Source organism: Pipra filicauda, unplaced genomic scaffold, assembly GCF_003945595.2.
Source record: "Pipra filicauda isolate LSUMZ 115617 unplaced genomic scaffold, ASM394559v2 scaffold23_size5868930_pilon, whole genome shotgun sequence".
NCBI classification, from domain to species: domain Eukaryota; kingdom Metazoa; phylum Chordata; class Aves; order Passeriformes; family Pipridae; genus Pipra; species Pipra filicauda.
Window position 1 is genome coordinate 1,074,274 of NW_024104354.1, and position 15,880 is coordinate 1,090,153.

At 45.2% G+C, this 15,880-nt stretch overlaps 1 protein-coding gene across 3 annotated transcripts in view; it reads right to left on the minus strand.

Moving 5' to 3' along the window:
• The window catches only part of MYB (MYB proto-oncogene, transcription factor), a 28,555-nt gene extending 13,303 nt beyond the window's left edge, over positions 1-15,252 (minus strand). Inside the window, exons 1-11 of one of the 3 annotated variants that reach the window (XM_027746652.2) lie at positions 15,097-15,178; positions 11,299-11,416; positions 9,591-9,662; positions 8,839-8,931; positions 8,225-8,445; positions 6,460-6,697; positions 5,555-5,635; positions 5,050-5,154; positions 3,474-3,731; positions 2,091-2,246; positions 387-529 (exon numbers count right to left, since the gene is read on the minus strand). In XM_027746652.2, coding sequence (XP_027602453.1) covers positions 387-529; positions 2,091-2,246; positions 3,474-3,731; positions 5,050-5,154; positions 5,555-5,635; positions 6,460-6,697; positions 8,225-8,445; positions 8,839-8,931; positions 9,591-9,662; positions 11,299-11,416; positions 15,097-15,119 — 1,508 coding nt within the window. In that variant the 5' untranslated portion in view covers positions 15,120-15,178. Of the gene's footprint in view, positions 1-386; positions 530-2,090; positions 2,247-3,473; positions 3,732-5,049; positions 5,155-5,554; positions 5,636-6,459; positions 6,698-8,224; positions 8,446-8,838; positions 8,932-9,590; positions 9,663-11,298; positions 11,417-15,096 lie in introns of all 3 variants that reach the window. The other 2 variants (XM_027746653.2, XM_027746654.2) reach the window with 2 other exon arrangements.
• Positions 15,253-15,880: the final 628 nt, after the last annotated feature.

Below are 15,880 nucleotides of genomic sequence, written 5' to 3' on the forward strand. Positions count from 1 at the left end.
TCATAGAATGGTTTAGGTTGGAAGGGACCTTAAATATCATAGAATCACAGAATCAATCAGTTTGGAAAAGACCTCTGAGATCCTCAGGTCCAACCCTTATCATCTAGTTTCAAACTCCCTGCCACAGGTGGGGACCCCTTCCACTAGATCATGTTGCCCTGGGCTTCATCCATCCTGGCCTAGAAAACATCCAGGGATGGGGCAGCCACAACTTCTCTGGGCAACCTGTTTCAGTGCCTCACCATTCTCTCAGTAAAAAATGTTTTCCTTATATCTGGTCTAAACCTGCCCTCTTTCAGACTGAAGCATACACTGACCCAGCACTATAGTTATATGCAAACCTGAAGAAATGAACCCTCATGAGTCCAACAAGACAACAGACTTACATATGGTTTTCCTTCTGAGCTTTGAAAGTTTGGTCCCTGTGGAACGGGGTGGTACCTGCCATCTTATGGCCACATACTGGTGTGGAAGTAAGTGCAGGGTTGTCCAGGTTCAAGTTTTCATGATTGGATGAGGTGTTTAAGAACTGCAGGTTGGAAAGAAAAAATTAACAGTAATATCCAGATTAAATGGTTGACTTGTTAGGATGACATTGTTGAACAAAAAAAAAGAAATTATTTTCTTCTGATTGACATGAGTCACTGTCCTAACCCTATGATGCAAGTAGGTGTATGTGGGATACCTGACTGCATTGTGAAAAAATACTCAACAGTTTGGCTGGATCACTTAGGAAGCCAAACCAAGCAATTCTAGAGAGGGAAGTTCTAAAGACAGTGACACTTGGTTACAATGAGAAACACTTTCTACCACTCTAAGAGCCAAATCCTAAAAGCCTGATTTGGAATTTCTCCAAATAAATTTTAATTAAGAGCAGTGTGCCCAAGTAAGAACTGGATGAAAATGAGTAAATGGATGTTTCAGTAACAGGAAACAGGGTTAAATTCCACAAAGATTTACATGGGGAATCTAGGGGCTTTTAAGGTAGTAAATGAAGTGTTTATGACAGGAAAATAAATTTCCCATCATCTCTCTCAAAACAAAGTGCTTCATTTTCACAGCATAAAATGAGAACTGCCACCTGTGATGGGGGCGTGGAGTGTTTTGGAATAGAAATAGCTGACTGAAAAGGAGGCAGCAGTATTTGTTTGGATAAAATTGCCCTTGCATGTTTCTGCCTAGTAACCTAAAATATTGTTTCTATTTCCAGCATCTACAAATCTGTGAGCATAGTGGTATCCTTTACTCTGACAAGAATTCAATGTATTACCTTCTGGACTCAACTTGCTACTTTATAAAAATGTGGCATCTAAGAAAATCCAGCTTTCTCTGGATAAATGACATGGGATTAACAGGTAACGGGAAATAAGTGGGAGATCATTACATGAAATCTTTTACTATCCTTTATGAAATAGTGTTTCTTTGACTTCAAAGACTAAAGCAAAACCAAGGTAAACCAACACAAATAGACAAACAAAAAATCCAAAACACTTTTAAATAGTGCTACAGCTGTGAAACAAAGCAACCATTATCAGAATTTGGAAGTGCATGCCAGGCCATTTTAACAGGCCATTTTCCTCCTCATTCCTATTCCACTCCAACCCACGTGGCCTAGGCTGAGGATGGCGAGTGTGATTTGAATTTTCTGGTTGTTGTCAGTTTGTCTCACAACCTGAATGCTATTTAAATGCAGTTTGGGGTTTTCTAGGTCAATGAATCATACTGTAAGTGGACAGAGATGGAAAGTATTACAAATGGTCAGAAATGTTAAACTCTAGTAGTTAGAGTTAGCAGCAAGAGCAAAGCAAGGAATCTCATTCCCCTACAGAAATTATCCCAAAAGGAAAAAAAACGAAACACAAAAACCCAAGCCCCACAGATGAATTTAAAAGAAGAGAATCAACAGTTAGCTTGCTTATTAACTAAACTCAGTGGTGAAGTCTAAGAGCAGTGAGAAGATTCAAACACAGAGTGAAAATCAACAAGCACAACGGTAATTAGTCATTTGTTCCAAAGGATTAGTTTCTAAATTGTTAAGACTGGGGTGACTTTGAGAATTTAGTAACATCTGTGCAGAAGTCTTGATCTACCTGCGAGGGAGAGAAGGGCAGGCTTTTGACAGGGGAGCGCTTAGTAGGAGTTGAGCTGCTGACGTCAGCTAGGACCAAGGTGCTACCGTGGCCACTGGCTAAGGGGCTGGAGTGCCCTCTCCTTTTGCGAAGAAGGACCCACGGAGCCGCACTGCCCTGTGAGGCAGATAAGGTCTTTGGTGAGCGTAGAGAGCCCTGACTTGACATGACTTTGCTCAAATTTGTGATGGGGTATTCTTGAGGTCTACAAGCACTGGCCCCTCTTTGCTGAAGCTGTGCAACTTTGCCTGAGGGAGCTCTGCTAGCCAAAGTTTTTGTGTCTTCAAAGAATTCAAAACTGCTGAGATCACCCCATGATGAAGGATTCTGAAACAACGTGGGAGGCACAGAGGTATAAGACAGTGTATAGTGCCACCTCATGAAAATACAGCGCTAGGATATGCCTGTAACCAACAACAAGTAGTTCCCAGTTCAGTTCAGCCTGACCACGTTTATGTTAGTAGTAACACTGTGAACACTGTGCTTTCAATACATACCTTGATCACATCAAACTGTCTAACATTCTAGTAGTGTTGCTGGCAACTGAGTCCCTAAAGAATGAGTCACACTATGCCCTTACTATCTGTTTGCCCAGCATTTTCTGCTTGGTATGAAGATGTGCCTTTCGCTAGCAAAACATGTGTGCTCTAAACCAAAACTCCTAACCTGCAAGCCTGCTCTGAATGCGCTGAAAGGGACGTGATGCCGCATGAAGCAGGCACTTCTGCTGCTGATGGATGTTGCCACCAACAAACATATTTCAATGTGCTACTTCAGTACATGTATCATCACAGAGACCACAACAAGAAAAGGCCCGTGTCGATGTCAGTCAGACACTTGGCAGTTCAATATGTGCTTACAGTCCTTGAGATTTGCCAGGGCAAGCTCCTTAAACTTTGAGAACCAGCTACTGAAGCTACAAAAAAAACTTCTAGAAGATGATGCAAATACAGGAGCAGCCATACATATGGCATGTATCACTTCAAATATATACAAGTATCATTTCCTTTTTTAAAATCTTTCTCAGTGTCTCTGATTTTATTTTAAGGAGACTTAATGTTGAGAGATCGTTTCAAGCTCCTACTGTACAGCTTGCCAAAAGTCATGTTCCCACACCAAGACGTAGCAGGAAAGGGAGACACCCACAAAAAGCATACGCATCCATGCTCGAGGGCTTCATTTACGAGCAGCTACATTTTGTTATGTCAGGAGCTAAGCTTCAGATCCTGGAGCAACTAGAAATTACTCGGAGAAAAACAACAAGCACATTTAGGACAGTCCCAGTTCCTCTCCCCTTGCTCTTTGACCATGCACAAATCCACCTGAGGTGGCAAGTCTACTTACGGAGTCTATTAACTGGAGTGTTTCTGCAAATTCTAAGAGATTCTTAACATTATCCAGGATGTTGCTCTGGTGAACAATCATGCACCGTGCAGGGGATGCACTTTCCTCAGGTAAGCAACCGTGATCCACCGGTGGAGATGGAGTACAGTGGTGATGTTCCCCCAAACAGGAAACAGGTGCACTGTCACCACTGGTCCTGGTACTGTCAGCAATTGTGGTGCTGTGCCAGCCAGTGTAGTTTGATGTGTGGTTCTGTGTCTAAAGGAAGAAGGAAAAAAAAAAAGAAAAGGGAGGGGGAAAAGGCAGAAGGAACTTAGCAATGAAATTGCACAAGGTGTCAGATGCCACTGGAAGAAAGATAATAGTTGCATCATCATCTAAAAGCTTATGCCTATGAAACATTTGTCAAGATGTTTCCTTTCATCAGTGCAAGACCTTGTTCTAAGTAATATTGGCATTGTATTTGTTATCCCAAAGTTACCTCATAATTCACTTCCAGGATTATAGGCATTTATCATTAGTAACACATTATCAATTCAATTTGTGTTCCACCAAGAGCTCAAAAAGTGTCTGCAAGTCGTTTTCTGTCAGAAGCAAGAAACGGCAGGATTTCCCTACTGAGCGCTCAGCCCTGTAGAAGGCTAAAGGGTTTAAGAGTTAGAGTTGCTTTTGTCTGCTTATCTCCTTGTCTTCTGCTATCCCTGTCTAATGCTACAGCTTACACCAATGCAATGAAGAGGCTGTCAAATCAATGTGGTTAGGAAAGCAGAAGAACAAATTAACAGAAGTTTCTTTCCAGTGTGATCATGCAACAGAAGAAATTGCAAAACATTAACTAAAGTTAAAAAGTAGCCAAACTAATGTATCACGCATGCAGTTGTTTTACTATTAATTTCAATATTACCCCAAAAAAAAAAAGAATCTGCTGGCTATCACCTAACTTCAAGAATGATTTTGGGCTTCTTCGCTTTGGTGATGGTGTTAAGTAATTACGTAAGGGTTTTCACACATTAACATCCAATGGCATATACAACGAAGTGTGAGAATTCAGTAATAGCCAGCACTTGCTCCACACATGCAGTTATGAAGAATCTAACATTATTTGGAGAAGTAAAACAGACCGTCAAACATGCACCAAGTCTGAAGCTTACAAAGTGTAAAAAACACAGCTGAAGGAAAGAATACAACAGAGAAGAAAAATCTAATGCACAGGCACTACATTTTCATCGCATGAACCATTGCACACTTTAAGAAATGCAGATCTCATTGATTAAAGATCTGTAGGATTTTTAATTTTTGTACAATCATCGCGCTTCTGATATTACATCATGTTACAGACCCCAGTCCTGCTCCCACTCTGCAAAGTAAAATACCTGCAAATTGTTTGTTTGTTTGTTTTTAATAGAAGAATTTATGAAGCAAATGTAGATTATATGTGTGCTATGTTTCATCCTTTTAAAACTGAAATATAGAGCCTTGATTAGTACTGAAGGCAGAGGGGGAGTAAAAAGTTAAAAAGACAAGCACTGGGGTAAAGCTGCTATCCCTCCATCCAAGCACACGGTGACAATCTTACTGGTAATGCCTGCTGCCCTTTCAGTTCATTCTCAGTCGACATTAGTAGCAACTCTAATTCCTTTATTCGTTTTTCTTTCTCAGGGTCTTCATCATTATAGTGTCTCTGAAATTAAGAGTTAAGGGAAAAGAAAAGATAAAGGTCTGATAGGATGTAGCAACTAAAATGCTTATGGCTTGCCGACCTGTGGTTATAACAGCCAAATTAGACTCAAAGATGAAACAAATGTCAATTGTGCTTTCCACTATCAAAGTCCCTGCTGAATTTCAATATAGACATTTGAAATGGAGAAAGTGAAAGCTATCACACCAGATGTCAACTACTGTGCTTTAAATCCACTTCAGAAGGAGCAATTATTTGCCATGTTAGAACACCCCCACCTTCCCCATTTTCTCTTTTCACCACACTTAATACATTAGAATGTTTCCTTAATGTACGATATCTGCATTTAGATTTAACAAATGTTCCAGAAATTAACTCTTGAAATGAGGTTCAAGTTATCTACCTGGATAGCTGCAGCAGCTGGCTGAGGAACATTGACGATATTTACATGCAGTGCTACTGGATATGGGATCTGACCAGGAACCTAGGCCAAAAAGCAAAAGACACTAAAAGTTATTATTTCTATCATATTATCTGCTTGCATTGTGAATTTGTGTTAAACATACATACTAAACATGTTAAACATACTAAACCTTAAGGTTTAGGTACTTAATATTTACAATCTATGGAGATGATAGCAAAAAACCTAACAATGTTTACAAGAAAAGTAAACAGTTTTTCAGGAATATGAGAGTGAGCATTATAGAGGAAGAAAGAACATTCATATATGAAATATTTACCCTTCTTGAATGAGAAAAGATGAATAATTTATAGACATATTTGTAGGGATTTTCTAAACTGAAGTGAAAAAAGCAAAAGATGCAATTTATTATCATCTAAAACTACGACATAACTGTCTGAAGCAGGAGCCCGTTTCGTTATTAATCATTAATAGAAAAGGAATCTGATTAAAAACAATACTTGTTTACTTGGTTCCAACAGGCAACCCACAAAAAGAATATTACTGAAGGGAACGTGGGAGATTTTGATAGAACACAGAACTAGCCAGATTCAACTGATTTGCAAGAAATTTGATATTCACCACACTAAGAAATACGTTAACTGCTTACAAGGCATTAAAACCGCTGTACCCGATTCCAATCCCTGAATCCCATCAGTTTGAAATGTACATGTTTTCATCACTGACTGAAGTAAAAGTCAAAGAAGTCCTCATCTGACATCAAACACTAGAAGTCCCCCAAGACTGGGAGAACACCCTTCATGCTCCTCAAAACCAGGTATGGCTAAATTGCACTCCCCTATTCAACAAAGCCAAACAACCACCCCCGGCACATTTTCGGCACTCACGTTTTGTGGCTCAGAGATGTGGTAGTAGGGGTAGTCACTGCTCAGCGGGGGCTGGCCAGTTACTGGCAGCTGGGCAGATGGCGACGGGTTGTGAGCAAAGGCCATCAAGTGGTTGCTCTTCTGAAAACCAGCAGCTGCTGAGGAGTGACAGGCTTTGGAGGATTCCTGCAGGTAGCCTTCCTGCTCAACCTTTCGGCGCATGGTGGAATTCCAGTGGTTCTTGATAGCATTATCAGTTCTGCAACACATACATTTGAGGAGTTTCAAAAATGAGCATTTTCATTTCAGACAGGTCAATAGGCAGGGAACTGCTGTTGGCATCTCTATTTAAACCCTGAGCTCTTCTCTAACCTTCCTCCTTCCCCTGCCATTACAAATTCTACTCTCAACTTCTGGGGAAAGACGCTCAGTACAAAAGTTAGTGAAAAAATAAATGCAGGCTAAGGTTGTTTATGTACTTTTTAAAAGCAATCTCTATGCCTTACATCCTCAAACTGTAAGAAATTCAGCTTTGCCTCATTCCCATGAGATGAGGTGACAGCAAATGCTAACACCCCTTTGAGGCTAACCTAAAGGATGCCAACATCATCTTTCTAGGTGTTAATATTTCAGTGGAGTCTTATGGTATCTCACTGCTGGAAAGAAAGGCTGTGAAGAACAGCTGTGAAAAGACTAACTTCCAAGCAACTTTCCAGCACTCCACCTAGACAATGACAATACCACGCTGTGCATAAAAATTTGGTAAACAAAGCTGTTCGGATTTTTCTTAAGACACAGAAAAACTGAGATTCAAATTCTCACATATATGAGTCAGAAAAAGCAAACTTACCAAGTCTGTGAGATTTTAAGAGTATGCTCAGAAACATCTCCTCTATTTGAAAAACATCACCACCACACAGTATCATTGAAAGCAGTATCTGTGATGTGTGGAAGCTACAAAAATACTTCCAAGGGCTAATTCCTTTCTTGTTTTCTTCTAGAAGGTGAAAGCAGCCTAGCGAATGCCCGCTTAAAAGGCTATCATGACCTTAGGCATTATGTTTAGATCTTGAAGATGTTTTACCAAATAGCAGGAATAAAAGTAAGAAGGGAAACCTCTTTCTTGCTTACATTATTTACATTATTTCCTTGCCTACACTTTAAGTCACTTTTAATCACAGTGAATAAGACACTAAATCTTTGAAATTATATGCAAGCTGTGTATAGGCTTTCAACAAGACAAATATTTCAAGGACCAGAGTTTGTGGAAGTCAGTTTCTCCTAATTCATACATCGATTTTTAACAGATCGAAATCATCTGGATGATTCAGGAGCAATTACAAAAGTTGAAGCAGCCTTCTCTTAAATCACTTTGAATAAAGAGACTGGATTTCATGTTGAAGGCATACCCTTCACTGAATGCAAATTATGTTCCCCTTGCAGAGCCTGATCCTTTAGATATGAACCTTTAAATCTGAAGTCATCATAGGCAGAAATAAGACTGCATGGACATTTAGGAAGTTGTTATGGTCTTGCTCTAGTTACAGGGTCTTTTTGCCTATGACAAACATTAAAAGAATGTAAAAATAGTGTACTGTTCCATGTACTGACCAAACAGCGCAGTTCCCCACTGAGAAAAACGCACATCAGTGTCACTGGCTTCCCAGGTTTTGATTCCAAAATTTTTCAATTTACAAAGTGCAGCCTGAGGAGACCGAAACAGACTGCTCAGACCTGCAGCTTTTTCCTTTTTTCCTATTTAAGAGCTAAAGGTATATGTCATTACCGTCCAGGCAGCAACTTTGCAATCTCTGCCCATCTGTTTCCCAGCCTCTTGTGTGCCTGGTAAATAATTCTATCTTCCTCTTCTGTCCAGGAGGTTTTCTTCACTTCTGGGTTCAAATGGTTGTGCCACCTCTCCCTGCACTGTTTTCCAATCCTTCCCTTCAAATGCTTAGCAATGACAGACCAGCGCTTTGGACCGTATTTCTGCACGAGCTCTATTACCTTCAAAGAAGGACATAAAAACTGCCTGTATTTAATGATGCATAATGAATCAATGAATTTTTTTTTCTGTGGTGGAGCAGTATTTTCAACAACATTTCTCAAAACTACTACAGTAAAACTAACAGACAATTAAGGGTCCCCACTTCCCATTCCTACTTTTACTCAAAAGGAAAAATCTGGTAATAGTTAAGGCATTTCTAGACTGCAATTCTACATTACAGTGCTGTAAAGCAATGTTAATTTATTTGCATAGCAAACTTAGAAAGCACTAAACAAATACAGTCTGCCTCTGGCCACATTAGCGTTGAGACCACCAAAGCTTCCAGGAGTTTTGCCCCAACACATGAAATCTGCTAGTAAGGCATTAATCAGACAGAAAGGAAAACTGATTACCCTTTGATCCTCCTCTTTAGTCCATGGACCTTTAATAAGTTCTGGGTTTAGTACCTTCTGCCATCGGTGCTGGCACTGCACATCTGTCCGATTCTAGCAAAATGTAAAATACACAAAGTAGATAATTCTTTAGACAAGATGAATGTAGAGTGAGAAAGCTCTTATTTAGGTACACTTGTTCCCGACCTATTTCACTGCTAACTATAACTACCAAAAAACATAGAGTGATACAGTAAGTCTGAGAAAAAGGTGCTCAACTATCAATTTTCTCACTGAAAAGATAGACTTCCATCGCTTCTGCAGTGAGGACTGTATCACCCAAACTACACAAACTTAATCTTCCTCATCTGCACAATAGCTGGCATGCTTTCACATACAGTTTCAGCAACAGCCAAAGTGTTCACAAAGCAATTATCTTCAAAACCACACTTACAATTCACCAAAGCAATTTTTTTCACTGTGCTGAGACATTTTGTTTCAGTGTCACATTGACCATCTACTGTGCAAGACCCCACCACCCCCCATTTTTGCTTGTTCAATTATTCTCCAACCCTTTCTGAGAAGCGAAAAGGAAAAAAATTGTAAGGGTTTCTACAGTAACCTAACTAAATTTTAAGGTCTCCATTTGTGGAGGTTTTCTATCTCCCGCAAAAATGTAACTATAAAGCAACCACTCCCCTTCCCCTTTATGAGGGAAACCTCTGATAAAGACTTGTCACTAGGCCTGGAAGCAGAAACCAATATCCACTTACAGGAAGGAAATTAGCAATGACTTTCCAGTCTTCTGTGCCATTCTGCTCCACAAGTTTCTTCAATTTCTCATCCTGAATCATTAAAAAAGACCAGACATAATTAATACTGAAATCTCTTATAATGCAAAAGAAATAATTTTTTTTAAAAATTTGTCTTTCTAGCTTTTTATGCATCCACTTCTGCTTTCTGAGTGTACCAGAGGGTGGTCTGTACACTTGTCATACTTTCAATTGCCTAAAACAGGAGATTTTTTTCTACTCCGGTGGATTTTGCACAGTTCTTCACTGTGCTGCAGGAGAAAGACTGACTTCTTCTGTGCTATTCTTTGACTCACACTACACATTCCCATTTTACTGCTCAAAGCACTGTAACTGTTACTCTTGGATTGGACTTAGAAGAGGGCATGGATGTTCAGATGTCAGGCATCAGAATAACAATTAAATTCAGTAACACTCAGGCACCTAGATATCTGGATACCTCTGAAAATCATAGCCTTAAGCTTTATGTGTCTTGCAAGTAATGGGAGTACCCATAATTTGCTCATGACCTACCCATGTACAATGAATGCACGATAAAACTAATGGCTCCCTTTTGCTCCTGTTCTCTGTGAGGGAATTTGGCACACTTGCAATAGCAAGAAATTTGGCCCAGTATTTTTAATGATAAGGCCAGAAAGGTAGACCCTAAAGACAAAAGAAACCAATCTCACGTACTGGGAAAGATTGAGATAGTGTAAAACAAATGAGAAATGCCCCAAGAGATAAGAGGAGGAAAATAAGCCTCTCCTTCCCCAGTTAGCGTCTCCCAGTATGCTCCCAGTTCATGTGACAGGAAAATGGCCATTCCTTCCTCCAAGGCCACATTACAATCATGTCCACCTTTGTAAGAGCAGATTTTGATTTTTAAAAAAAGAAAGAAAAAAAAAGGCTTACAAGAGGTGACCTGCCACTATTTATATATCAATATACATTGTTAGAGAGGAGAAGTCAAAACATAACTTAAGAACTCCATTAATGTATTTCACAATAAACTCCAACCAGTTAAACAGCCAAAGGATATCCAACTGGTAAAGGAGTTTGATACCACAATTTTCCCAGAAGTCAGCTCAAGGGTATCATGACTAAAACATATTCTGACCTTCAAAAGCAAAACACATCTTGAATGCTCAATTTTGATACTGCTGGATTTCTTTCCTCCAGCTTTTAATTTATGTTCACTTGGAATCATAATGGTGCAATTAATGTGCAAATTTCAAATTGCACAGAAGGACTGCAGCAGTTTCTGCCACAGTTGTTTGCTGCTGTGGGACACTAACTCACATCAGTTCTCTCATAGCAACCGTTTTCAAACAAAAAGAGCCAAGTAGTAACAATCAAGCATTGCTACAGGTGACTCTGAACCTCTTTCTCCAAGAAGGATTACACAGAGACCCACATACCATAAACCTGCAACACAGAGTTTAGTGGAAATAAAAAAACCTGTATTTACACATTTTATTTAAAATGTAAGAACAATTCTCAAAGTTCAACAAAAGACTGAATGTAGCTAATGGGTCAAAAAAGCTGTCCTCATTGATACACATGGGACTGTCACTGAAGTGAGTTTGCAGATAAGCAACATGGTGAAGAACATGAAGCAAGTCGTAGAAGAATGTCATCCATGCTCTCTATCTTTTTACATGCAGGAGAAAAATGAACTTGGATTTACCTCTTCGCGGGTCCACCTGGTTTTTCCTAAGTGACGTTTTCCAGTCTTAGGGAGCAGACCATCATAATCGTGATCATACATCTCAACATCTTCTTCATCATCATCACTACTATATATACTGCAGAAAGTAACACAGTGAGACAGAGTGGAACATGAGGATTTGAGCTGCTTAATTACAAAGCACAAAAAAACTCCAGTACAATCCTTACAAAGGTTACAGAGATAAAAGTTTTAAAACTTGCACAACAAGATTTTGTTCTGCATTCTGTTGTTCTAGTATTCTGAACTGGTTCTGCTGTTTTTGGTATCCACAGATACAAGCAAAGGGCTGGCAACCTTCGTATTACTGTGCATGTTTAGACCTGCTCTTAATGTTAGATCAGTGGTGAATTACACATTTGGCAAACTTTCAACCAATGAAGGTTTCAAATTAAAACACAATGTTTGGGACAATAAAGAGAACTAGAGGCTGTGTCCAGTACAGAAGCACATGTTTAAGATCTTTAACTCATGCCATACATTCTGAAAAATATTAGTGGGTTTATATGTTTTATACAGCAGATATTTATACTGTTCCATAATAAAACAGACTGTGTACAAATACAAAAAGTTAAACAATAATAACCTTGTCTGAGAAAAGGGTTATGGACCCTATATGCAAAGGCAAAAGTTTTTACAATTAAGTACAGACAGTAAGTGGCAGCGTTAACATGCTATAAGCTCTCGTATAAAATGTGCCTTCCATTTATGGGTCTGGACGGAAAAGGACTGAGCACAAGTATGTTTAATATCTTGCAACAAACAAATGAATGATTAAACCCTTCCATACCCTCCATTTCTCTAACTTAATACTTTATTACCTCTATTCTATTTCTAAATCCCTCACATTATTGTTTTTGAAATACTCTGTTTCTCACCTAATTCATGACTAAGGGATTTCCCCAGAGGCTATCTATGGGTAAAAAAGGACTCCATTACTCTTTTCACAAATGGCACTTGCTCTACCTAGCTAACTAAAACTAATAGAGAGTGTTTCGCAACAAGAGGTGCCTTTCTGGTGGACAGTATTTTATTTCTAACTTTTAAGGTATAAGCAACAGTCCTGATACTTCAACTAAGAGATGCTAACCACGAGTGCTAGAAAGGAGTCAATGTCATGCTGCGAGACTAAAATCTGTGATATATCTGATGGTACGGCATGCTGTGGTGTGTTAAGGTATGACTAAGACATTAAAAGAAAGTTATTTTGTAATAAAATTACCTGGCATTGTTTATGCTGTTAACCTGTTTTCAGGAGATTACTTTAAATTAAGTTGCAGTGAAGCAGAGACTGTTAGTCAAGATGCAAACACCCCCAAAATGCAAGCTGTTGAACATACATTCTTTTAAAGTACTGGGCTAATCACACTGTACATCTTCCACCTCGTTTTCTGGCCTGTGGCATGTGCCATGAAAACTACGCTACATGTAAGAAGTTTTCCACAGCCTACCGTGATGCATGTGGCCTTCCCCTAGTCTCTGCCAGCTGGCCCCTGACTCACCCACCCAGCCCATCGCTGCCACCCTCAACTCGCCCCCACCATGCTGTAGTCCTGCAGCCCCACGGCTCACTCCCTGTTCCCCAGCCCACGTAATCACTTCGGGTAAGCCCTGACTGAAGCTCCCACTCCGCAGGCACCCCTCGCTGGCAGCTGGAGCCTCTCGTGCTTGAGCAAAGCTCCCACGCTCCAGCTGCCACGAGTGCAGCTCCGTCCCCAGCCGCCGCTCAAACTGCATTCGCTTTTCTCAATGACACACAGAGACAGCTGCGCCACTGCCCATATGCCAAAGGAAGCTTTGTGGCTCAATTTCCAAGTATCATTTTGAAAATGAGTTTCGTAGACAGCAACCACCAGGTACGCATCCATTGGCGGCGCTTCCTGCGCGGCGGCGCCGCGCGGGCACCACAGGGAAACGCCGCTCTGCAGCGGTAGCACAGCATCAGCGGCGAACAGGTTAAAGGACTTCAATGTGGGACCAGTACTGTAACAGATTTATTTAAATAACCGGGGCCTCGCTGGCACTGCAGTACCGAGCAAACGCCACTGTACTACCTGTGATCTCCAGCAGGAGAAAAGGGCCCTTTTTCGGGATTTCGGGACGCTCGGTAGCTTCTTCAGCCAACCGGTCCCTCAGCGGTCCTCTAAAACTTTATTTTGCACCTCCGGCCGAAGGCCCGAAGCTTCCACCCGGGCGGCGCGGCACGGATGGCACGGCACGGATGGCACGGCACGGATGGCACGGCACGGCGCTCCGCCCGGCCGGGACAGCGGATTGGAGCCCCCCGGCCGCCCCAGCAGCGCTGCGCTGTTCGCCCGGGCAACCGGCTTGTGCAATGATATACGGCGAAAAGAACGGGGGGAAAAAAAGGGGGAGAGGGGAAAAAAAAAAGTAAAGAAAAAGAGAAGGTGTAAAGGAAATGACTCGCTGCTGCGATTGAAGGAATTCGGGCACCAGCCCCGCGGGGCAGAGCCCGCGTCCGCCGGGGCGGCCCCGCCGGCGCCGCGCCCGCGGATCAGGCGGACATCGCGCAGTCCCTGCCGCCCAGCCCGGGGCGGCGGAGCGCCGTGTCCCTGCGGGAGGCGCCCGCGAGGCAGCGGTGGCCGTCCCGTTCTCTTTCGGGAGAGATGGGTCGGGTGACTCACCGCCAGCCCTAGCGACAACCCCGCTCTGACACTGGGAGTAAGCCCGGCGCTCGCCCAGCGGCTTGCCGCCTCCTCCCGCACCGTAAGCCCCTCTTCCTTAAAAAGAGACCCCCAAGCCCTCCAGTCCTGCCGGACGGGGCCGGCAGCCGGGCAGTGACAGGCAGGGCTGCGACCTTCTCCCCTGTCACAGCCAGCCAAAGGGGAGGGGAAGAGGAGAGGATGCCGGGCTGCAAAGAGAAAGAGAAAAAGCCTCCACGTGTCCGACGCGCTGTCCCCGGCTAATTAGACAACAACCCCGCTCTATGCGCCCGCCCGGCAGCGGTGGCACGGACGCGGCCACGCGGCGCTGCCGCCCAGTCCCGTCCCGTCCCGTCCAGCCCGCCGTCCCCGGGGCGCCGCCACCTCCAGCCCCTGGCGCGGCACGGATCGCCCTCGCCCGGGTGCGCGGCAGAAGGGCGGGCACGGGTGACAGCTCCGGCCGAGCGGTCCATCGGACCCGCAGACCCCCGCAGCTGCCCGCCCGCGCTGCCGCGCTCCGGCATGTGCCGAGCGGCGTGTGCCGGTGAAAAGCTAAGTCCCGCAGGGTGTAACTAGTCCCGCTGGCGACAGCCGCGCTCCCAAGGGCGAAGGGGCCGCCACTGCACGAATAAATAAAAAGCAGACGAGGGAGCGAGCCCAATGCCCGCACCCACCGCCCACCTGCCGTGCCACTCCGCCGGGAATGAATGAATGAATGAATGGGACGGGACGCGCTACCTGCCGCTGCCGAGCCCGCCAGACATTGTCCTGTCCCGCAGCTGCGGGGCGCTCAGCTCCGTCGGACTTCGCGCTGGCCCCGGCGGGCAGCGAGCCCTGGTCCCTGACGGCCCCCGGCTGGCGCGGGGACCGACCGCCCTGTCACCGGCGGCTCTGCGGCGTGTCCCGGGGCCGGGGGCGGAGTAGACCAGGTGCACGGAGCACGGGGCCGGCCTGCCCGCCCGCCCGCCGCCCCGTCCGCCGGGCAAGCCCGTCTCCTGCTGCTGCTTTCCCCCTCTCCCGTCCCGCGCGCCGTCTGACAGGCGCGGAGCGGAGCGGAGCAGGGCCAGCCGTCCCTCGCCCGCAGACAGCGGGTTACCTGTGCCGGGGTCTCCGGGACATCCTCGCACCGGCCGCTGGGGGAGGAGAACGGGGGAGCCCGCGCCCGCCGCCGCGCCCTGCTGCCGGGCTGCGCCTGGGCGCTCCGCCGCCGCACACAGGAGTGCCGAGGAGCCGCGGGAGGAGGAGGAGGAAACAGGTTGAGATTAAAGAGTAAACTCTGTAAACAGAGATGCCATCAAACAAAGGGCCCTTGGACACTCCCCCTCCCGCCAAATCTGGCGCCCCTGCAGTGCGCAGGCGCCTGGCGGGCCCCTGCCGCGGCTGCGGGCGCGGGGCGGGCGCACCGGGGCCGCGCGCCCGACGGGGCCCTCGCGCCCCGCCCCTCCCGCGCTCAAGCGGCGGGACTGCCTCGCGCCGCCGCTGTCGCCACTCCCGCGCTGCGGCCCCTCGACGGCGCTTCCGCAGCCCCCCCGCGCCCCGAGGTCTCACTGCCGGAGCTGTCGGGGCGGGAGGCAGCCCCTCTCCCCCGTGCGGGGCGGGCGTGGAACGAGAGTCCCTCCGTGGGGCGGCGCGGCCGCTCCCGAGGCGACCCCGCCGACCACCTACCCCAGGCCCTCGTAGATGCCTCCTGCCGACGGGGGAGTGTGGGCCCTCGCGGGTGCACCTGCTCCGCTCGCTGCGTGGCGTGCGGGCTGCAGCGGCACCGGCCCCCGGGGGGCGAGCAACTCTCGCTGGAAATATTAAAGGAACTCTGGGGGGGACTCAGAGGGAGCCGGGGCCGGGGCTGCCCGAGGCTCGGTTGCGGTTGCCTCGCCGCGGGG